Source organism: Phoenix dactylifera, chromosome 17, assembly GCF_009389715.1.
Source record: "Phoenix dactylifera cultivar Barhee BC4 chromosome 17, palm_55x_up_171113_PBpolish2nd_filt_p, whole genome shotgun sequence".
Taxonomy (NCBI): Eukaryota; Viridiplantae; Streptophyta; class Magnoliopsida; order Arecales; family Arecaceae; genus Phoenix; species Phoenix dactylifera.
The window spans coordinates 16,001,302-16,026,373 of NC_052408.1; the positions used below are offsets into that span (position 1 = coordinate 16,001,302).

General features: G+C 38.3%; 1 protein-coding gene and 1 pseudogene across 2 annotated transcripts; both read right to left on the reverse strand.

The window, feature by feature from the left end:
- Positions 1 to 1,329: 1,329 nt before the first annotated feature.
- On the reverse strand, positions 1,330 to 9,266 carry LOC103705457. 2 transcript variants are annotated; one of them, XM_039115213.1, is made up of 6 exons: positions 9,028 to 9,266; positions 3,442 to 3,504; positions 2,387 to 2,501; positions 2,202 to 2,291; positions 1,848 to 1,946; positions 1,330 to 1,735 (listed from the first exon to the last, which is right to left on the reverse strand). In XM_039115213.1, coding segments are annotated over exons 2-6 (408 nt in total). In that variant the 5' UTR covers positions 3,444 to 3,504; positions 9,028 to 9,266; the 3' UTR covers positions 1,330 to 1,633. The 2 variants fall into 2 exon arrangements, with proteins under 2 accessions (XP_038971141.1, XP_008787389.1); XM_008789167.4 differs by lacking the exon at positions 3,442 to 3,504 and having other exon boundaries at positions 9,028 to 9,264.
- A 1,907-nt stretch (positions 9,267 to 11,173) lies between these two features.
- Positions 11,174 to 21,032, reverse strand: LOC103705455 (annotated as a pseudogene).
- Positions 21,033 to 25,072: the final 4,040 nt, after the last annotated feature.

Consider the following 25,072-nt stretch of genomic DNA (forward strand, 5'->3'; position numbering starts at 1 on the left):
TTGCGAATATGGTAGTCTCTCATGTAGCCAACCACTTGGGAGATACTCTTCGGTGGAAAAAAACAGAGTTAACCGGTGCACTCCAAAAGTTACTATTCTTCGACTTTTTTTGGATGTATCCATATCTATACTGTATGATACATCTTTTTTAAAAAAAAAATCGAGCACCCTTCAAACTCGAGAGAAGATCAAATTAAGCAATCCACCGCGTTTTCCATCATTTATGCCAGCTGTAGATCTATGATTGGCTGCTTAGTGTCTGTATGTTTGTGATTAGACGCCTGATACAAGCCTGAGTACGGTCCATCCGATCATCAATTGCTTCACTTGCTAATGAAGGATCGGTGAACCAAACAATGATAAAATGGAGGACATTTTGACCCGTTCGTGTGCGGTGAAAAATTTGAAATAGCTTTTTAGTCCTTCTGGCATTGAAAAATTTCTAGCTGGCAAAAATTTACATACACACATAATTTCTTTGGCAAGATTTGCATTTTCTTTTTTCCCTCTTTTCTTTCACTGAAAAAGTTTGTGTAACCTCTTTTTGCTCATTAGCTAAGAAAATAAAAGATACAAAGCTAGTTGTAGAATATCTAAATTAAGACACATTTAATGTAGTGAATGCTCCAAGTCTAAGCTTCATGTCCATCTGAACCATAGCATGAGTTGCCAAAGGAAACTCGGCTTGGCATCGGCTATCATATGATCAAACGCTAAAAATGAGCGGGAAAAAAAGAAAAAAAAACCATCATTTTTTTTTTTCGGATGTTATTTGCCTGAAAAGATGATTTTTTTTTTTACTGGTTTAAGGAGCATCGGGAAGGATAGGGCAAGCAAGGGAGGAGAGAGACCACGAAAATCGATTAGAGAGAGAGCCCTTAAGGCAAAACCCTTTAAAGATCTCTCGCTCTTCTCCGGGTTGAGAGGAGGAAAGGAAGTGCTTTAGAAAATTATATGAAAACCGAATAAATTGAGCCAAGAACCCAAAAGAGGGATATTAAATTAAAGATCTCTCGCTTTTTTTTCTTGCCTCAGTCCGGGGCCAGATTGACGGACTCTTCTTTATTTTTAACTCCTCTCCAACATTGTTCTTGCTTTCTAGAATGTGCAGTCACAGCTTGCCCATTCTTCTTCTTCCTACAATGCACGCGGCTGGGTCGGGCGGTATCAGATTTTAACTCTTGTCCGGGTTATTTGGAGGCGATCTGGACTTAGGTCTGAGTAACCAGCCAAGCAAAGCAGCGAAACAATGCCAGCTGAATCTGTTTCCTCACCAAAAATAAAAAAATAAAAAATAAAAACCGCATCTCATCTTTAAAAAAAAAAGGCTCAAAGAAATACCTTTAGGCTTTCAAGTTCTCATACTTTGGGCACAATCTCAAGATTAAATATGCTCTTTTTTGGGTATGAAGTATACAACATAATCCTAAACTGCCAACTCACATCTCAGATGCAGAGCATCTGACCACAGACAACTTCCACAAACAACAACAAAAAATAGGAACACAAATAGAAGTACAGAATGACAAGGCCGGCTGCCGTAGATCCACAGAGGCGGCAACTGCTTGTTAATGTAAAATCACCTCAATGCCGCCTGATTTCCCCGCTGCATCAACCAGCCTGCAGGGTTATCTCATGTGGTCTTCGTTTTGGGAGTCTTCCTCTTGGGTTGTTTCTTTGGCATTGAGTTCTTGATCCCAATAAAGAAAAGTGTGGCGCCAAAGAGAGCCAAATTCTGCAGCGATTAACACCAAAAAACTATTAATTGCAATGCAGAGATTTATGGCCAGAACCTGGCAGAGTAGGATAACACATGGTTAAGCCACATGGGAAGTAAAGACGCAAACCTGCGCAAACTTGACAACAAGTTGTGCAAACTCGGGCTTCTCAACATTGTAGTTATAGAAGTCGAACAAAATAGGTGTGACCAACGCCAAATACAAAAGCTGCAATGAAGTAACGCTTTCAGCACCACCAAATCTCAGGAGTAGCTAGAATAGCTCAAGAAAGGATATAGCAAAACTTGAGTACAATATTAGATTGTTATTAACAGAATTAGTAAAAGGACACCTTCCCATGCAAAAGAACCCGCTTGCTGCCAGTTTTACATCCGCAATTTATCCTTGGTGCCTTTTTTTTTCAGCTATAATACAGTGCTTTAAAAGACAAATGAAGCTTAAAAAGGAGCAAGGATTACAGACCAGGAGATAAGCTCCAAACGAGCTGCTGAAGATAAACAGAAGGCCTCCAAGCCCTCTCAGAACTATAGTAGAAATGACAATATGTTTAATCTGAAAGTGAAGAAAGAAATATGCATAAGTAGTGTAATCACCTGCGAATTTTCGATGGGAAAAAGAAAAGGAACAGAAATAAAGCAGATACAAACATCAACTTCTGGTACTTTAACTCCCAGATGTGAGGAAACATGATTCACAAAAAGGTCATATTTCGGAGCCAAAGCCTCAGCTGCTGGACCACCATCAACTCCAAATTCAGAGAACCTGAACAGACAGCTCAACATTAGTATAAACTAACAGTGCCAAAAGTTCAATTATATCAAAAGCAGCTTCTTAACAATGTACATGCAAAGCCAACTGTTGGAAAATGTTTAACAAACATAATTTTGAAGTGAGATAGAATAAAAAAGACAACTTTCAAGCATAGTGATTCGCAAAGAAAAAGGTTGACATTTCTCCTTCAATACCTATTTTTCCTTCATAAATCTGCAAGTCAGCTATTGACAGCTACAATATGATCATTCAAGAACTTCAAGCGGACTAACACCAAATAACATTTTTCCACATCACTTACTACCTGAGCGTTATGGGTTTGAAACATGGAAATAGCCTCTCCACATATCGGAGTAAGGCTACGTGCATCTGACCGTTCCTAGAATCCGCAGTTACGAGAGGTCTCCAGAATTTTTACGCTTTTTGGTGTATAGGTTTCAAGATTTCGAATGAACCTTTTCATCACTACGCTTATACTGTCCCGTTAGAGAAATGCCGTTCCTGGCCCCCATGTTCTCCCTCTTCTACTAATGTATGATAAAATATATAAAGAGTCTCAATACTTGCAACTATAAAGCATATAAAACTTTTTGATAGGTATCAAAGTTCCAACAAGAGCAAAATATTAAACTAAAGTTGAGATATTGAAACTGTGCTTAAGGCAGGTCAGATTGTAAAGAACCCCGTGAAGTGTGATTTCTAGCTTTCAAGACATTAAACTACGGACAAATAACATGTTTTTCGATCTTATACCTTGCATCATTACAAGGAATGAATTCATCATGCCACTACCTCTATGAACATGATCAGACCAACCAAATCCCAAAGTGGGCAGCCATCTAGAATGTGCTGCCTACATGTCATACCAGAAGTAAAGATTAATTTCATCCAACAAAAAGATGATATTTGATTAAGGAACAATGCTACGCACATGGGAATCCATGCATCACAATGTCAACCAAGTGAAATCTACCATCAAGCCAACAGCATATTCCTGTCCATGGGAAAAGTCATTTTCTAAACAGATAATCATGTATTATACAATTTCAAAACTAAATGCATAAGCAGGTTACATAAGGGGCAAAACAATCCTCTTAATGTGTTCTACAAGTAATAAGTTTGGTCAACAGGTCATGACAAATCATTTCTACCATCTCTCTGTTTGACAGCAGGAAAACAATAACGCCAGATAACAATTTCAAATCTAAGTTAAGCCAATCACAGCATTATCCCAAACACTCCATACTAAAGGTAAGGCAAAGAAACCTTACCTAAGTATTCAGATTTATCAAATGACACAACCCCATATCAATCAAAAGAATTACAACTTTATGCACCAAAAAAAAAGAAGAATTACAACTTCAAAATACAAGATGTTGTTTACAATAGTCATCATGATCTTAGCTAATAAACTACAGAAGCAAAACGATTTTTGGGAAAGCATTTTAAAAAAAGAGCACTAATAAAAAAGCAGAAACAAAGAAATTTAAAAGCTCAAATGACCATTCTGGAACATCAATTGCACCTCAATCCACACAAAATCCAACAGAAACTTAAATCCTAGCTTAAAAAAAGAAAAACAAAGAAACACATAAGCAACATATCTATCAGGAAAAAAGCGGAAAATAGAAATATTCAATTTTGTTATTATATCTTTTGCTCATCTCCAGACATAATGGTGATTAAAAACTGCAGCATTATGTTCATCAAAGAAAGCCTATGTGAGGACAGCCCCTACTTGCTGATTGGCTCTGTCAGACTGTCGCGCAGCGGATCTTTAGCTGGAGGCTCATAAATTATTTCATCTCTTACCGATCACAACAGCGGTGAGTCAACTTAATTTGATACAATCAGAAAAACTCATCTCACCTCTCGATGCCTCCAAGGCCCAAAAATTTACTCTATCTCTTTCTGATTACAAAAGAGGTTCGACTACCAACAGGCCATTGGCCTCCATCTCATTGTTTAATTCTTCAAGCTTACCATGAGTCCCTCCAACCTCTTCTCTATATGCCTAACATATTTCCATAGCGAAAACAGATAATGGAAACTCAAATACAATAATCTGTTAAATACCCATCTGAATCATGAATCTGCTAGGTTTCCATCTGAATCATACTTTTAATTCGGGGTTAACCAAAGAAGCATCCATTAAACAAGTACCCCTTTATCCCAATTCTCATGGGTTTTCATAAGACTACCAATTCACCCATAAACTATCACCATATCAACCTAGTGTATTATATTGTTCTCTTTATTTCCTTTTGTTATTAGATCTTTTGCTCATCTCCAGACATAACAGTGATTCAAAAAATGCAGCACTACTTTCATCAAAGAAGGCCTATATATATTAAGGACAGCACCTACCTGTTGATTGGCTCTATCATTGAGTGGACCTTCAGTTTGATTAAGCACTATTTCACCATCGTCCTTCCCCCAACCTGAGGTTTGATCCAAAATTGATCAATGGTTGCAGTCAATTTTGGCTGGCTTTGGCCAATTTCGATCAATTTCGGCCATTTTCTACCAAAATCGATTGAAACTATTTATTTTTATTTTACTTTATTTGTTTCATAAGTAAATTATGTGATGAAGCTGGGCCTTGGCACAATGATAAGGTTGTTCCATTGGGACCTGAATATCACATGTTCGAAACACACAAACAACTTTTCCATAATAAGTGCAAGGCTGCTAGATATGACCCTCCTCAAACCCTTCAATGGCGGGTGCCTCATGCACTAAGATTTTCTTTGCAAGTAAATGTGTTTGATGCTATCTAAAATTCATCAATATAATTCAATAACACATTCATTAAGACCTCATAGGTGTTGACAAAGGGCTAGATAGGGACAGATGGTATTGACCATAAGAAAGTAAATGCAGGATGGTCGATTGTAAATTTGGAATTAAGAGTTCGATGAAGATGTCATGTTTGAAGCTATTTCTGCCATTGCAAATACTTTAAAGTGTAACATGTAGTGATTCCGTACATAATTAAAGTTTGATAACGCAACCTTTTTTAATAATATTATGACATTTTACTCCATGGATAAAGTATCCATCCATGTGGTGAAAGAAGAAGAAAAAGGAAAGAAAGGAACGAAGGAAAGAAGAAGACAAGGAAGGAAGGAAGGAAGAAGAAATGGATGATCGATGCATCAAATGCATGATTGATGCAAAAGGTTCCCCAGCAATGCAATTTTGCTTCTTTTTTTGAGAAAGCTATAGTTTTTGCATTGTAGATGACTTCTATGAATCTCAACCATGTTGCCCTTGGAGACCCAAGAGAGGAGCTAAATAATGGTGTTTGCAACTTGAATTGAAGCAGGAAAGAGCCATGCTATTTTTTTCTCTCCCCCACAATCCTAGGCCAAAACATTTCATTTATTCTACTTGATAGTGTGGAAAACCATCTCACATGGCATTTTATTATTTGCTAACTTGGAAAGTATGAAAATGGGAAGGCTTCTAAAACAAGGTTTTTAATTAAATATTTTAAAAATAATATTTCCTAAAAAACTTTTTTTTTTGCAAAATTTGTGTAGGAAAACTCAAGGTTCCTCCATTTGCTAGGTTGAAAGCTCATGTGAGGCTATGATGGAACAACATTCTGCATCTGGTCAAATTTAGTGCACTGCCTAATACATGGTCCACTAAAATATGCAGCCAAAGAGATGGAAACTTCTCAATTTTCACCTCCTTTTCTTTAAAAAATTCAAGCATGCCACCTTTACAAAATAAGAAATTTATTTGTTTTGGCGATACCGTTAGCCTTTTTGCAAAACTTGTCCATTGTAATGTTTGCATAAACCCATTTGAATAAAACCTAAAATTCAGAAGGGGAAAAAACAGCTAGTATCTATTTGTTTTGATGGTTCTGGCCAGAAAGAAGGGTTTAAGTCACTACAAGGTCCAAAGTACCCCAATACTAGAGCTTATACGTCATGTACCAATACCTCAACGTGCCGTTGTATTGACGCTTGGATTATTGGTATGAGCTGCTACATGCCTCACTATAACTCGATACAGGGTAATACGTACCATAGCATGGTCGATTTGTCAAACCTTGATCACCATAAGTGGTGATTGCACCCCACCAGAAGTAGTTAATTGAGTTGCTTCCTATACTATCTAAGTTTTGAGTCCAAATAAGACTCCAAATCTAAACCAATTGACTAACAACTACACATCTAATGCTAGCTTATTTTAGAACCCTGTGTAAACCCCCCAAAACAATACAAAGTAAAGGGAAAAAAAATGCTATGAAGCCCCATATCATTACCCAAAATTGTCTATACACCGCTGACATGCAACATGGCATGAGGGGGCTAGTGCCTTATAACATAATTCCAGCATAAATTTCCCCAATCTCTTTGTACCACATTGCATGGTAGCTATGAAGAGAAGTTGTGGCACCATGTTTGAGCATTCAAGCCATGACAACTTGTATCAACGAGTATGATTTTCTTTATTAGCATGATCCTATATTAGCCTATATTATTTTTCTTGTATGGAAACTGTACATGAGTATATATAACCCCTGAGATGTATAAATGTGTTAAAATAGAAAAATTAAATTAATTTTCTCTCTTTGTTTGTTTTTCTCTTCTTCTGCAAATATTTTAATTTGGTATCAGAGCCACCAATCACCTAATATGCCACCACCATCTCTTCCACCTTTGCTGTGGTTGTCGTTGTCATGTCTAAAAGCTTTGAAGGCTTCTATTGTTGATCTGCTGATCTCTATTCTCGAATAAATCAACACTTAAAGATCCTCTATTTTTTGGTGGATCCGCAGATTCTTTATTTTCCATCAGATCCCCTATTTTCTAGTGAATCAACATTCGAATGTCTCATATTTCTTAGTAGATCTGCATATTCTCTATTTCGGTAGATTAATACTCAAAAAAAAACATATATTTTCTAATGAATCCGCAACTCTCCACCGTTTTTCTCCACAGGTTTTGATATTCGGTTGTCTCTTACCGTGGCTCAGCCACTTTCTCTCCATCTCCGGTTTTATTTGCTGCCTCCAACCTCTTCACCATCCAGTTCGAGGTCTCTTGCTTTTCTTCCATAGTGCCTCCGTCTATAAGAATCGTCGACCTTCAGTTGTCTTCTCTTTGAACTCTGTCCTCATTGCATCTGCTATCTTTTATGTGTCTTCTCGCTGCCTCATCATTAGACAATCAATCGGCCACATCGACAGACACACCAGATTACTATATTAGTCAGTCATGTCGGTAGACGCATTAGTCTACCATGTCAATTAGCTACGTCAGCATTGTCAAACACATTAGTTTGTTGCGTAAGCTTCTTAATCTTTCGCATCAGTTCCTAAGCTACTATGTCAACTTCTGTTTTGAAATATCAAATTTTGTATTATCACATCAGCTTGACACATCAGTCTACCATATCAACTCCTAATATGCTACATCAGCTTCTGAGCTACTATAACAGCTCGTGTTCTGCCACATCAGGCTTTATGCTGCTATGTTAGCTCTTGATCTATCACTACGTCAGCTTCTAAGTTGCTATTTCAGCTCCTAGTCTATTAAGTCAGCTTCTGAGCTGCTACTTCAGCTCTTGATTTAGTACGTCAATTTCTAAGTACATTCGTGATATAGTTTTCAAAATCAAGTTGGCACCTATAGTACCATCTTGAGTTTAAGGATGGATGTTAGCATAATTTTAAGAATCATATAATAACCTGTATTAGCTCATAATATTTTTTTTATTAGCATGATCCTGTACCAGTAAGTATTATTTTTTTTATTAGCATGATCTTGTTAAATTGATTTTAGGAATCCCATAACAACTTGTATCGGTGATATTATTTTTTTTTATTAGCATGATTCTATATCAGCCTATATTATTTTTCTTGTATGGAGTCTGTATACAAGTATATATAACCCCTGGGATATATTGAATGTGCTGAAATAGACAAATAAAATCATTTTCTTTTGTTTTCCTTTTCTTCTACAAATATTTTAACTAAATACATACTCATATCAACAGTGTGAATATTACATGTTACACGACTGTATTAGAGGACCCATCTACAGTATTAGTAACTAATTCCAAAGTACGATACATATTAGGGAAAGAAGAAAAATACATATTAGGAAAAGAAGAAAAATAAGCTCCGTAAAAGATCAAAATCACCAGATCCAAACAACAACTGCGTTTCAATCCATATAAAACCTAAATAATCAAAAAAGCCCTAGTTTTTACAAAAAAGAAGCACGTCAATACACCGATATGGGGGGGAGAAGGAAACAAACCCAGTTTTTTCCCCTTTTTTTTCTTCACGAGAAGATCTACTATTTCAGAAAAACGGAAAAGTGCACGACCGCAATCTAAAGCATAACGAAAGCAGAACCCTAAACCATAAAATTCGCCCGGACTGCCCTAAAAGAAAGAACCGTAGCAAAAAATTAAAAACCGTAGCCCGCTTAGCAAGATTATTGGCAAGAAATAATTACCGAACCAGACGGAAGAGAAGACCAGGGCTTACTCTTGATACGCGGTCAGGATGAAGAACGAGGCGAAGAGAACCCTCCCGGCGAATGACAAAAACCCCATCTCAGCCTCCGACGAAGAGAGCCCCCAAGAACACCGATGAGATCGAGAACGAAGGAGAACGCGAGCGAGTCGGAGAAATCTCGCTTGCTCCGCCCCGCTCCGATCGGATGTTTAGAGAGGCCCGGCCGCCGCCTGGCGGCAATTTAAAGCACGGGACACGTAGAAGAGGCTGAAAAGAGAGTCTACAATAAGCACCCTTGGTCTTTGGACAACATTACTAAAGTACCACGGCCTTCTTACACGCGGCCGCATCGGCCGGTGTGCGGACAGTCGTTTGAGTTTGGTGGGCCGCACACGGCTTGAGGTTGATTCAAAAGAAAAATCAATATGGACCGTTTGATTTTCTGATCAGATCAAAGGAATTTTGTCATGGGCCTCATGGCCCTATGAGATGCGAGACTTCTGCCATGTCTCTAAGGGACCATCGAAAGTGACCCAACGGGCGACCACCGGTCTTGTGAATCCGGGTTGATGGAGCCCCGGGTACTCGTCTAATCAAGAGCCGTCACCTCATGGATGGCCGGACTAAACCGACCGAAAACCGTGAAATTAATTAGGAGGCCGACCACTAAGGTGATAGCCCAGTGAAAGTTTGGCCTTACTTCCAACCGAGTGGTTCCAAGTTCGAAACGTACAGACGTCAATTAAATTATAGAGACCGAATACTTCCTGCTCAAATACGGAGTCTGAAAGGACGTATCGCTCTGCTGGTAGCAGGTGTGACATACTCACACATGGTATTTGTGCCGGAGCCTATAGGGATAACCGAGTCAGGCCCACAGATGGGAATGATATGAATAAAACCGGACCGGTGCCCAACACACGATCATTTCTGTCCGCATCGAACATTCTTCTGGTGGGGTGGGGGTCCAGTAAAGACTGCTATGCGGAGGCGGGCTTGTTCGAATTGATAGGCCCCACTCTAGCGGCATAGAGAACGGTAGATGAGTTTGGTGTTCGAAAGTGTTTCGCACCCACTGTTTAACCCTCAACATGACTACCTTTTCTTTTTCCCTTTTTCTGTAACATTTCTTTGACATCCCGTCATGCAGAATTTGTAAGAACTTTTTTCGTCGCAGCCGATGAATACATGACTAGATTAACTTCTCCACGCGTATGCCTTTTCAAAGCTCTAATTTCTATTAAGTCCCAATTTGCAAACCACTACTCTGTTTCCCAGCGCCCACCAGGGAAAGTAATGCTCTGTGAAGTAATTATTAGAGGGTATGATTTGCTTGAAACTGACTTTATAAACTTGCTCTGGCCTTTCATTGATTTTTTTACAATTTTTTAGAAAAATAATCATCTGATTGAGTTGAACATTAACTGCAATTCTAATTAACACTAAAGTATTAATTAGAACAAAATCGATAAACAGTAAGACTTGTGGTTGTGGAAGTTCTCACAAAGTTCCAACATGACCATCAATTAGGTGTTTTGCCAAGAGCATTCTTATGATTTTTCTAGATTAGGCAACATAAAAGAGGACTTCCATGTAATCTGTCTTAATCTAACTCGGTCTGCTGCTTTAGCATTCAATGAAACAACACTGACCAAAGAGTATCAAACAATAAATGAGGAACCTAACAGGAAGAGGCCACAGAAGACTTTCTATTTTAAATATAGCAAATAGAACTGACTGGCTAGTTGTAAACTTCTGTAATATGAATTTTTCTGAGAGATGCTACAAGGACTTGGGCAGCCACACAAAAAATCTCTTGGCATGACAAGATTTATGAGACTCACAACAGGGCCAAGCGAACCACGCAGTGGCAGGCTTGTGCCTCATCAAGGAAGAACTTCTATCCTGCTAACTGCCACTGGTTCAATCACTAGAGATTGGGTACAGGAGACCTAGGTTCGAGTCACGCTTTCATCGCAGTTCATGTTCTAAATGAGTTTCAATATGCCATTCCCCATCTTCTTCTCAAAAGAAACACCACAAGAAGCTAAACCTATTTATGTTGCAACATGGTCCACACTAGATCCAGCTTGTATTAAAATATCAAAACCTAACACTATAAATTATTTCTGAGTCTCTGACAGTGTTAGAACCAGCAATTCAAGTGCTGCCAATGTCATTTCATCATCTGTAGATATTAAGAATCAGTGCCAATATTCTGATAAAAAGATCCACAACATATATCTGATACGAGACGCTGTAATATATATAAAGACACTCAAAGGAAGAACTACACTCACCTGGAAGACAATTAGCCAAACCTGATGTACATCCATATTGGTGCAGAGATTTCAGACAACTACTCTAATTTTGGCCTCAAGGAGTATATGTACCTGTATGTGCCTTTCTACATGTTTAAACAAGGCCAATAAACCGACCAATTATGCTATCAACCTCAGAAAAGCTTTTTTCTTCCTGGTAACTTGCAAATGCTTTCAAGAATATCACTATGATGGAATTGTCTCAGAGAAAAAATGGAAGACATCCCTTACATTAGTAGATAGAATATCCAGAGGAATGTAGGGCTGGCACTGGATAAATCTATAAAATGTACAAAAGAATATTGCCCTTTCTTTCACCCCAAATCAATCGCACCTTTGTCATCATGTTTTATGACATCAAACGTGGCCCTTAAAGAGGTTAGCAAACTGCTAGCTAATGATGGATTTTTCACTATACTGGACCATTACTTCTCGGTATTATTCTAATGGAAAGGTTTTTTGGTGGCCCAGCATGATCATCAACAAATGGGAGGTTGAGTACTTCCACACTGTCTGATTCATTCATGTAAGTTGTCTTGGATAGATTGTGAAGGTTAATCCAGTTTGTGCCACCATCAGTGCCGCCTTGTTGCCCTGCAGTTCCATCATAGATATCATCACTGTGATGACTATAATTGTGGTGACCAAAGCTGGGAGGTTCAAGAAAACTGGTCTGAAGCCCAGATGACTCAGGGATTGCACGGGCCCCACCAATGGCTCACAGTGCGATGCTCTGGATCTCGGTGCTGATAGACATTGTTCCTGAATAAAAGACTGGATACGGAGGCATCAAGGTAACTCTGCTGTCTCTCTGAGAGAGGACCCCAGCTCTCATCTTCATCATTGATTTCCATTCGTAGCTCATTGTGTGCTGATGACGAACCTTGGTCTGGCTCAAAGGCCATTTCATTTGGTGACGGAGGAGAGTCTTTCAAATCTTCCCCCACGTCTACAGGGTTAGAAACATAATAACAATCCAGCAGATAAGGCCTTTGATCAGGATTTGATAACAAAAAGGGACGCAGATGATGGCCGGTTTTAGGTACATCCTCATTATGACAGAGTCCTTTCTGCAAGGTGAATCTGTGAATGGCACCACCTTGGCCTCTCAAACATGGGGCAAATTGCCACGTTCGGGTTAGTAAATAATTCTGATCAGTTTCCTGAGGCTCCTGACTCTGCCTACAATTGCGAAGAGTGGATAGAAACTTTTGGCCATGGGCACTTGGTTCCCAGGTTGGATATGCACTCTGGAAGCTGTACAAAATTCGAAACAGAATCAAGTCAAGAGACCAACTGAATGGAATACAAAATAAAATAACAAACATGACTTCCATAGTTACATGTCAAGCAATAGCAATTCATCGTCAGGAGAGCCATTAAGAAAATGATATATAGCTCCATGTGGGCAGTAATAACTCGAGCATCAATTAACCGCAGATGACTAGCCAACTAAATGATGAACTGGGATAAAATGTTATTTTGGGGGGAAAACAAAGTCGTATGAAGACCCAAAATAAAATTAAAAAAGTAGATAAATAAATAAATGGCCCACAATCTTACAATATAAGTTGAGGTGGAAGATGCCAATTCAGAGGAAGTGGTGAAAGCTTAATCAATGAATTCTACATAGAGCAATAGGACTGATAGGGCATCGGTAAAAAGAATAAGCATGGCTCTTCATAAACCCCGAGTTGCAAAATAATCAGATGATACACTTGTATCAAAAACTAACAGCATGTTTAAGATCAAATGATCAACAATGAAAGCCTAAAGAAATGTGGTCAGTCATACCAACTAATTACAGAGAAGCAGTACCTTAAGAAAGATTTCTCCATTTTCCCTTGAATACTCCTCCTGTCCTTCGCTGCATCACATGGTGAACCATACTTCCTATTGCCATGTCTTTCAAAGTCAAACACGCTCAAACTATTATACAAAAAGTAAGAGATTAAATTAGCTTGCATCAACCTGATATCTCAAGAAAAAGGAAATGATTCAAGAATGTTTCTAAGATACAATCGAGAAGAATACAAGCACAATACCTGCAAACATGACCAACCCCATCAATATACATGGTGAAGTCTGATATGAAATGCAAAATGTCATCAACGCACTGCAAAATGTTTGAAAAAATTGTTAAATTATAAGATGCATGCAGCATATATTTAGTATTTTAACGGCAGGTCTGGACGTTGCCTTCGGTATGACAAATATGAGCAGAATTGGGGTAAGAAAGATTGAGACCATCTCCTCCAGCAGCATCATGCCAGTATACTGTAAAGTTAAGAAGTATAAAGATTAAAGAGTTTGTTGCTGTTTTGAAAGCCAACTTTAACATTGGATACATATGTACATATACATGCACGCATGGACATGAACGCATATACACAAATGTATGCTATATCTAGTTTTGCTATTTGCCGCTGTTACAGATATCAAGGAACGAAGAATTCCTGTTTAGCTTAAAAAGCAGAGCTTGCACCATCTTTAACTGACAATGTAATAATCTTTGTAAGAAAAATTATTTAAATGTACCATAAATTTTATGACCAGGATATTGTTTTTGAGGAAGCAAAAGCCGAGAAATCACTCTGAATCACAGAGTTCTCTACAAAATATGCCGCATATATCAAAGTCTCCCTCACCTTAATTTTTAATTTCTTAGGGAGTGAATTTAAAATTTATCATTCATAAGTGACCACACATCTGTCTATACATGTCACAACACATATTTTTTTTTCTCTTCTTATATTGGAGGTAGCCTCCAATATCATAAAGATAAGGTTACAAAAAGTTCACATTGCTTGATAAAGACACCACAACACTCATATTTTTTCCTCTTCTCATATTGGAGGTAGCTTCCAATATAATAAAGATAAGATTACAAAGAGTTCACATTGCTTTATCATGTATTCAGCTTACAAAACAAATCAGTGGGTGTTTTGAGAATAACAGCTGGTATTTTAAACTACTTAATACTGCTTTCAACCATCTCTTAAATATCTTGGTTTCTTTCTTTCTTCATCACAGCCTACAGCACCTCCAAGTAAAAGAATAAATGAAAAGCAGCAGCACCTAACATTGCATGTCGACTGGTAGATCTGGATGAGACGTGAGTTCCAAACAGCATCCTAATACAAACTGGGTATGGATACAGCAGATTTGGACGCAACTTGATTTGATCCAATATAAATTATTTTCAAAATGGAAGTCTAACCTACATGACTTGGATCCAGTTTGAGTATCCAACCCGCCAACAGAATAAGGAGTGAGTTGAATATGGGCGATAGTCAGTGGCCCTAAAATATCCAGGTCAAGCTAGACCCAAAATATATATAGGTTCCTTGCACCCTTAACAGAAGTACAGCAATTAGCATTCTCTTTCTTCTCTTTGAAGAAAATTTCTCTCCCTTATACTTCAACTTCAAATTTACTCAATTATTTGGGGCTCTCAAACATTTTTAAGTTGGTGTCCTCCTTGACAGAACCACCAAAACAAGCTGCTCAATGCTTATATGATACCTCTACTTTAAGCTGGCAACTTGACAGCTTAGGACTTCCTAAGCATGCATTACATCTATTTATGCTACAAATAACATTATGTTGTTTCTTTGATGACCATGACCCACCAAACTTCTCCAACAAATTCAATTTGAGTGCATGAAATTCAGGATGTAGGTGTTCTCACTTGTTTGAAGCTGCCAAGAGCAAGGATGGCCGAATTGTCCCAAACTGCCCGATTCGGGGATGGCCGAGCCGCAACGGCAGTGGATTGGACAATTTTGGCAAGAAAAATGAAAAACTGAAAGAGAGAAAAAGCCAGAGAGGGGAAGGGACCTTCCTCCACCACTCCGCGCGGCTCCCCAGCCCTTTGTCAGCCTCCACCTGACGTCGGCCCTCCCTCCCCCACTCTCTCTCTCTTTTCCTCTCTCTTGTTCTCCCACCCCCTCCTCTCTACTGTGTCAAGACGCGCTCTCCCTCCCTCCCTCTCTCCCTCCTTTCTTCCTCTCCCTCTCCCTCTCCCTACCTCCCCTCTCTCTCTCTCTCTCTCTTTTTCTCTCCCTCGTCCTCTCCGCTATGTCAGTACAGGCCCAGCCAAAAATGGCATGTTGGCATATTGAACCGTGCGTCGGGCACCAGTCTAGGCATAACCGGCATAACAATCCTTGTGCAGACTCAAGCAAATCTCCAATGTTGTGAACAACATTAATTGAATTGAACTGAGTTGCTTCTATAAGTTGTTATCCCCATTTTAATACCAAAATCTTTCTAGGTTGCAAACTTAAAGTCATCACTTCTATGTATTCAGCCTCACTTCAAAGTTTAAACAAACAATAGGCTGGTTTACCCACACAAAAAAAATGAAAAAAAACAATAGACTGTCACTTCCAATTAGAAAGTTGAATCTTCAAATGCTTAATAAGTGTAACCCATTAACATGGCTAGTAGGGTCACTGAATGGAAAGGAGCTTAATGGCTAATCAATCAAATATGGATACATTCATGGTTATTGACCTCTTTTATAACCGGCCATCAACCTGACATTAACCCTCCACCTTCCTCATCCAGGCTTGGTATCAACCACAATGGTGTTTCAAGCCAGCACCCCTTACCTTGATTAGCTTACATGGCTAATAAAAAAAGGAAATATTGTAGATATATGCCTTTCAATGTGTCCCTTACCTCATGGAAAACTAGTTTCAAGCTATTGCTAGTTAATCGATTTTGGAGTGCCCTATTCCTGATGTGAATTTCATTTATTGTGAACGATGTTAAGCAAGACTAAAGGTAAAATATGAACCATTTTGGTGCTTCAATCATGTAAGGTCATAGATTTTCAATTGTAGAAACACAATTTTTTATTGACAATCAGCAATCTTTTATTGACATTCTTCATACATCAATTGCATGTGTAAGGAATCATTTCTAGAAGAATCAGATGGTATACTTATGAAATAAATAAAACTCTCAGCAAAATAAGCCTCTCAGCTTTTATTTATTTAAATATCAAGACAAGTTTCAATTACCTATTTTTCTGCTAGCCCACATCATCACGGCTATGAAGCAAATGCCTATGTGCAATAAAGCAACATGCAGTTAGCTGCAAAAAGTCTATTCATGGGAAGCCGTTTTTCATGAATATATACATGGAGTCAATAGAGTGGTGATGGTAAGAGCTTTATTGAGAAGGAAAATAATGGTATAACAGAAAAGTCTCATATACGATGATGCAAAGATCAATAGTATTTCACAACCAATTGAAACCACAGCTTAAAGCATATCTTGACCATCTGTAGTTAATCAATTAACCTGAAATAGGGTTTCAAATTCCTGCTCGAACCAAAGCACTGTGTTCTTTACCACGCCACTCTTTGCCATATAATGGGTATGCTGGACAAAAGAGACATTGCTCCTTCCGGATCAAGAACTTGAAGCTCATCAACCACGGCTGCTCGACTTAATAGCAGTCATAGCACCAAAACAGCAGCATACCACAACAAGTTGCGAACCAAGAATCTGCAGAACCAATTACAAGTGCAAAAAGTTGAAATCACACTTTTTACATTAAGGAGAGTAATGCAAAGGCAAGGTGATTTTCAGTAATGGACTTACATGACCCTCTAGCAGAGATTCATCTATAAATCCAATGATGATCAAAATAGAAACAAAGCCACCAGACGCAAAAGACATGAATTTGGCAATTATATTGATGCGAGGTGATGGAAACTGCTTGAGATAATTTGAAGCATGTTCCATGCTATTGCTGATTCGATGTTTGAATAAGTGGTCAACCTGAACATAAGTAAAAGAAAAGAGAGTTTATAATTATAAGTTTACCTGGTTGTGTAAAACTGCATCCAAATGGGTTTCCATAACAGACATGAACTCGATGCTCCGCATAACTGATCATGCATGACGCACCACTTAATTTATTATGCATACTCCATGCATTTCATGAGTTTTGTTTCATCTTTCAGGAACCAGGATTATAAAATAACATGAGAAGCTTGTAGATTTGAATCAAACTAGCAGTTCCATGAATAATATTAGAGTTCTCATCCATCTAAAGAAACTGAATAATTTATTTTTAGAGTGCATCAGAACAAAATTTGAGGTAAGCAATGGCAAGAAATAAGAAGATGCAATGTTTTTTAAAAAAAAATTGGTACAGATTCAAAACGATTCAGCAGAACATTTCACATAAGTTGTCAAAAGATGAGGGTTTTTCTTACTTCACAAAGCCTGAGAAATCATTGGCTTAAAATACACTCAAATAGAAGATACTAATGAGTTAATAGAGATTAAATCTATGAACGTGTACTCTTCTAATAATAATCTTTATATGGAAAAGATACACTTGCCATAATGGTTCCTCCATAAAATCTAATGTCAATTATGATGCCAAAAGGACAAGCCTTAATACACATGCTTCTGTAACCACGGTCTGATAGTTTATACAATTTAAACTCAGCCAATAGCTCCATTTGATAAGAAAATTCTACTTAGAAGAAGAAATAATTGAGAACAACAGTCAGGATAATCAGTCACACTCATGGAATGCCGTACCGGCCCGTACCGGCCGGTACGGGCCGGTACGTACCGGTCCGGTCCTAGACGTACCGGAACGGATAAAAACCGGTATAATCCCGATTTTTTATCCGAACCGGCCGGTAACGGGTGCGTACGGCCGGTTCGGGCCCGTAACCGGCCGGTTCGGAGCCCGTACCGGCCGGTACCAGGCCTCGTACCCGGTGCGAACCGGCCGGTTCGCACCGGTACGATTTTTTTTTTTAGAACCACAGCGCCGCGCGCTTGGGTTTTTGAAACCACCCGCATACGGCCGGTACGGTACCGTACCGGCCGTACGGACGGACGGACCGTACCGTACCGTCGGCCGGCCACCGGTACGCCGACCGTACGGTACGGCGGACTTGGTCACACTGATGGTTTATACATCTAGATATTAATTTGACAATATTAGTTGGCATAAGATACTTCTAGTTTGAGTAAAAGAAAAAATGTGCAACACTATCAAACCCAAATCCATCAATATAGGTGGCTTGGACATTTTAGCTCATGCAAGGACTCAACAAAAATTTCCAACTGCAGTCACCTTACAGCAGGCCTGAACAGTTTTTCTAGAATTCTCACTTATGCTGGTTGACAGATAAAGGAGCTTGCCAAAAATTGAAACAAAATATCATAAAGAAAGGTTGTGGTAAAGCTGCGTGGACAAGCATACTCCACTCTAGCCCCAATTCATATTATGTATAGTAGTATACCATGCAGTTTCAATTTGTGTATTCCAGATTTCAAAAATTTTGTATCGACGCTACTTCTCAGCCTCAGTTGTTGGGCTGTAATCTTAAAATCTTTCTCCAGCATTCTTGTCTATCTAAAGTTGACCTCATAATAAATCAAGTCACTTAAAATCCTCAGCACTACCTCACATAAGTAATGTTAGGCCTGGTCATACTCCTCAGTCATACTCCTCACTCTTCTACTTGTGCTTATGTCACCCCCTTACAAAGACATCCTCTGCTTTTCACTTCGCATGCTCAAACAATTAAACCATCTCAATTTGTATAGTGAAAGTTTACATAATAATCCAGGAAAAGAAATATCCTTTTATTCATGTCAAATCTTTTTGTAGCAATAACAGCATTATTATTGACTCAAGAGCATAATGGAAAAAGGAATGCCGGTTAAGAATCATTGTTAACATACAGTAAAAAAGGCATGCTGGTTAAGCATTATTGTTAACTCAGAACAAGACAGGAAAAGGCATACTGGTAGAAATTAAGCTAAACATAAATGGCATGATGATTTGCATGTATACATGCAGTTTTGGCCCTTTCCTCAAGGTGAGGGGTTGGAGGGTTAGGGCAGTAGGAAGGCAATGGTTGTGACGAGTCGATGATCTTAAGCAATGCAAATAAGAAATCAAACCTTATAAACCAACCTATCAGAGTTGATGCCTTAACTGATAGACAAGCAAATTAGTTTCTAACTGTTACATGTTATAATAATGATAACAAAACAACTAATTATTCAGAAAGGAAGAAAAAAAGTTTATGCATTGGCCAAGGAAACCTAATGTTCAAATTTCAAAATTCCAATAACGAATATATTATATATATATATATATATATATAATATATATATATATATAATAAAAAAAAACACATAAGCAATGACATAAGTTGATAAGAGAATTTTAGTGAAAACCAGATCTGAGGTTTAAATGTTTGTTTTCAGATGTTATCAATTGAAGCCATTTAGAGAAATTACCTCATTAAATTCTCTGAAGATCCACTTGATAAGTTAGACCACCTTCGAGAATACACTATACTTGGATGATATAAAATTGTTCAGCGTGCCTCAGAAATAATACACCAACATAAAGATAACCAGGCATGGCGAAATGAGAAGCATCCCAGTCCCGATAATTATAGCCTCTTTTTATAATGAGGGTTTGTGACAAAATCCCTCTGAACACAGAATTTACTGCAGAAAAAAATCCAGAGTGAGCATGTACCACTAAATGATTCCAGACTCCAACTCTAGTATCATGTAAAAAGATTTTAAAATCTCATTAAAGAAATTTCAAGATTTTTTATACAGGAAGCATGTGCAACTTCCTGGATGTAATCCAAAGTTTAAAGTGATAAAAGTTCAAGCAATGTGTGTGGTGATCAGTTAAAACAAAATCCACAAAGTATATAGAGTACAGAATGAAACCAATGCCTACTTGTCAAACAGCTCTGAAATATGCAACAATTTAGCGTCCATTCAAGAGTCTTTGTCAGTATCAAATGATTTTTCCTTCCATTCTTCCTGGATTTGACAGCTGGACCAGCACCAGGATCCACCCAGCATTGGAAAGGCAAGACACCTTTATTTAGCATCCCAATCAAGTAGTTCTCCTTGCGCATTATCGCATCACCACATCATGCGCAGAAAGATCTTTGACCACACAGAGTCGTTGTGAGTGCTGTAGTTGAACAACTTTTCTAAATGACAGGCCATGGTGTTGTTTGAATTTCGCGATCTGTAACATTAAGACTGAAAGATACACAGGATATAAATTGAACCTTGGTCCATTTTAGTTTAAGAAATTAAACTGCAAATTGAACAGAACTGTAAATTTACCTATTATAATAGAAGTGATGAATTTTCAGAGCGTTTTTGAACTGCACAATGAACTTTAGAATGTTGAACAGTCCGTAGATTGTCATTATAACCATGGACCCAACAATTATCGCTTTTGTAATTGGTGAAAGGTACCAATGGATGAGGTTTAATTGCCTTCTTTGCCAGATCGCAAGGCTTGCTACCTGATTCAAATGCATCGATCCCACACTTCACATTCCACAGGGCATGCCAATCAACAACCAATAAGAAAAACCAAATAAAACATTCCACAAAGATCAGAGACAGAATTTCAAATATCCACTTGACTATAATGCATGAAAGCCCCTTCTCACAATAATAGTTATACAGTCTGTCAAAAAACAGGTCTAAATCAGCAATTGGTTCCGCTTTCGGTCCTTCATCATTAAGAAGCCCTGATGGCTCTCACTACCAGAACTTGGCAACCTTGGTATGCAGACAACTCTATCTCAGGAGCACATCATCAACCATCTGAGCAGTTAGAGGTGATTCACTTCGCAGTTGCCATTTAAATTTGCTGGAAATATTTCCACCCTTTCAAGCACTGAACATCCTCAGAACAGGTAAAAGTAACATCCATGCCCCGAAGTGATTATCTGAATGACAAAGAAATGACAGGCGGCATTAAAAACAGCAATGATTATAGTCATTGCTAGAACGAGGATGGTGCCCCTCGAAAAGATTAAATCTAAAAGTGTTAAATCAGAATATCGCATATGGAAGACGCACAGGGAAATTCCACATTGTTCTTCTAGAATGAAAATTCAAGTCAATGAAGAAAACACATGGAACAATGACACTCGACAAGTTTGTTCTTGATTATCATATTTAAAAACATATATTTTGGTGTTTGAACTAATGAGGGATAGGAGAAAAACAAACAACACCAACAACAAGATACACCAAATCAATCATGGCTTTTCCTCCACGAAAATACTGGTGGATAAAATAAATGAAATGCTCCATTAAGTATCTCTTCTTTTAAATTCATGAGTTTGAGTCCCTATAACAAAAGCTGAAACGTATCATCTTATCCATAGCAACCAACTTGACACCATTTGATTTGGGTTCAATATCCAACTCCTACTCTATCATGCAGACCTATAGATAAAGCAAGCAGTTTTTCTCCCTTGTTTTTAAAGTCTAATGGTCCACAAGGAGTGAGAATGTCTTGTAAACTGAGAAGTGAGAACAGAACGAAGGTGGCTGGGGCACAGAGAAGAAGGAAAAGAGACGAAAAGGAGAGAGTAGAAATAAAAGAAAGATATAGTGCAAATCAATGTGACCACATTCCCACAAGATCGGAGTAACTGTAAATTACGATTTTATATTCACAGTGCTTCTAATATATACCCTACAAAAAAAATTTAACCCTACACTACCTTCAAGTAAAAATTCAGCTCTTAAGATTACAATAGGAAAGTATCCATCGGTAACTTTTATTCTCTAATCTTGGCCAAAGCTATCTTCATCCTTCATCGCTTAAAAAAAAAATTAATTCAGCAGCCAAGAATCAGTGTGATACCTCAAATCTTGTTGAAATCTTCACATGTAGAAATCGCAACGAACCAAATTAGCTAAAAACTCTAAATTTCACCGAGCAACAGATTCCTCTAATAAATCTTTTTTTAAAAACTCATAATGCAGATTTCAAGAATCCCGCCAGTTAGTCTAAAACCAGAAACAGGTTTGGAGTAATTGAGAAAGAGAAAAACAAGAAAAAGAACTATTAATCACTCGAAGAGAAAAAAAGGTTACCTGTTTGTCATGGAAAGATAGCGCTGCCCACCGACTGAAAGCACCTAAAACCCCCCGGAAAAATCGAATTTTTAAAGAATCCCAAGAAGAAAAGTCCGACTCAAAATGGAAACTTGGTAAAGAAGAATCAACAAAAAGGAAAAGAAAAGAAAGGAATTAAAGGGCGAGATTTTGGAAGAATGATCGACAGAGGAGATAGATTGATTGCGTGGCAAGAATCGGAATTTCTTGGAGCCAAGAAAGACGTATCGGTGCCGGTCTCTCGGCGTCGCTTCCGGATTTCTCTCTCCAGCTGCTGCGATCGCCGACTTCTACACGGAAAGGTGAACAAGAGAACGGGACGGAATAATCTCCGTCTCCGCCTGGAAGTACAGTTTCATTAACGGCGTGATTCCGTTATAACGGATCCCACATGAACTGCTGATGATCGTCGTAACAGTCATAACGGCCATTATTTTTCCATCTTATATTTTGAAGTATTAAATTAACAAGGGTCTATTGAAACGATACTCAAAATAGAAAGCAGCAATATTACTCATTTTATAAAATCATATGATTCTGGATACAACACCCTTTTAAAATAAAGTTCCGAAAATTTTGAATTCCCAAAAATATTATTATATTAAACAATAAAAATAATAAATAATAGTTATTGGTTATATTATAATAAGTTATAATTAAGTTTTTTTTCATGAATGTCCTTCTAAAAATTTAAATTTACATGAATACGCTCTTCAAATTTACATTTATTTTTGTAACCTCATAAAACATTGTTTTTGCACAAATATTCTTAATATAATGATTCTTCTAACACCATTAATAAAAAATATATTTATTTTAATTAAAAATAAAATAAAATTTTATTATTTTCTTTTGTCGTCTACCGCGATCATCTTATAAATATTTCTTTTTGCAAATCTACCTATTAAAAATATTTTAGTCATTTTAATTTCAAACCATTAATTTTTTAATGATTTTAGATAGCACGGCTATATATACAAAAATAAGAATAAAAAAATAGAATAGTAAAACAAGTATTTTATAACTATATATATATATATATATATTAATTTAAAAAAAATTCATACAAAATTTGATATTTAAAAAATATTTATGTAAAAAAAAAAACTCTATAATTATGATGGCGTCGTCATGGGACTCCATGCAGCCGGACCTAAAGCCAGAGAAGGGACCCACCTTAGCAAAAAAAAAAGCGACAGCACTCGGCCTTGCTTTTTGGTGTGGGGAAATGATGGGGGCGAATATCGGCGCCCTGTGAGACGTAGGGTAAATTATTTAGCACTGTGTCTCCGATACGCACTGTGGGAAGTTGGGAAAGAGAGCTCCTGCTTCACTTAAAAGCCTGTTTTCGTACTCGGGCCGTAACTATGCTTCCCAATGCAAGACATAGCAAACGAAACAAATGGGAAAATTTTTATGGAATTCGATGATCATATGATTAGACAAACAGACGAAACAATTGAATTTTTTTCTGTACTTCAACAATCATATGATTGTACTTAAAATGTGCGTGCAGGAGGATGATGCGCCATTATTTCTCAGTTCATGTACTTGATTATTTTAAAGTGGTTATGGAAATTTTGGTTGCATCCCATTCAATTTCAATTTTCCTCCTCCTTTTAGAGTCCCGTGATGATCATAATTTAAAAATCTATAATGATGTTCAAATTGTCTGACCGTAGGCTTCGGCTTTGGAAAATGTTAGGCTATGCAACTCATTTGTAAGGAAGATCATAATTGTATCAAGGTAAAGCACCAATAGATGTGATTATATAAAAATAAATGCTATCTTCTTTTAAACCGGTCCACTCTTCTTGTGTCTATATGTATGTATGTGAGCATGTTTGTGTTATGTACGCATGCATGCATGCATGTATATATGTATATATATATATATATATATATATATATATATATATATATATATATATATATATATATATATATATATATATATATATATATATATATATAATATATCTGCATGTATATATATATATTATAGGTATATATGTATTTATATCTGTTATGGGGGAATTGAGCCGCCATGCCCCACGTGATCGGCACGCGTATCCAGGAAAGCTACAGCTGCCCTATGATCCAGCACTCCGACCCCGAGTCGGACCTCCTCGGCTCCGCAGCCCGACCCCGGGTCGGCTGCCCTATGATCCAGCACTCCGACCCCGAGTCGGACCTCCTCGGCTTCGCAGCCCGACCCCGGGTCGGCTGCCCTATGATCCAGCATTCCGACCCCGAGTCGGAGATCTTTTGATAACGACAGGCTATTCTCCAGAGGCACGCCGCGGCCTCCTGCTCCACTACTCCCCTGCAACGGCTGTACCCGATGCTGCCCACGATCTCCTGTATCAACCGTACAAAGCGGAGCTCCACTACGCCCTGCCATGACCGTACCCAGCGCTGCTCCACGACGCCCCGTAACGGCCATGTCAGTGGCCATTCTATCGTGCCCCACGACGACAAACCCCCTGAGAGACCTCCCAGCCAGGTATATATGCGGCTGGGGGGAGAAGGGGGGGGTAAGCAATACCTCCCAGAGCACTCTCTCCCACTTGTGATTATCATCTCTCCTCCTCCAATCTCCTCTGACTTGACCGTCGGAGGGCCATCACCACCCTGGTGGTGGTGCAAGGCTTGTTTGCAGGTTCCTTGGCGGAAGGTGGAGCGCAACCAGCACCAACCAAGACAACTCAGGCGGAACCCCCGTTCACACCGTCGTGTCAATCGTTCTCGGTTTGGACCACCAGCAACAGTTGGCGCTAGAAGGAGGGCACTGAACC

Bases quoted from the DNA above. Each gene is read 5' to 3' on its own strand.
- LOC103705457 (XM_008789167.4), bottom strand. From the start codon at position 9,095: ATGGGGTTTTTGTCATTCGCCGGGAGGGTTCTCTTCGCCTCGTTCTTC. The intron at 2,292-2,386 runs GTTTGTATCTGC...CTTCACTTTCAG, and splicing joins TTAAAGTACCAGAAGTTGAT to ATTAAACATATTGTCATTTC. The intron at 1,947-2,201 runs GTCTGTAATCCT...ACTTCATTGCAG, and splicing joins CGTTTGGAGCTTATCTCCTG to CTTTTGTATTTGGCGTTGGT.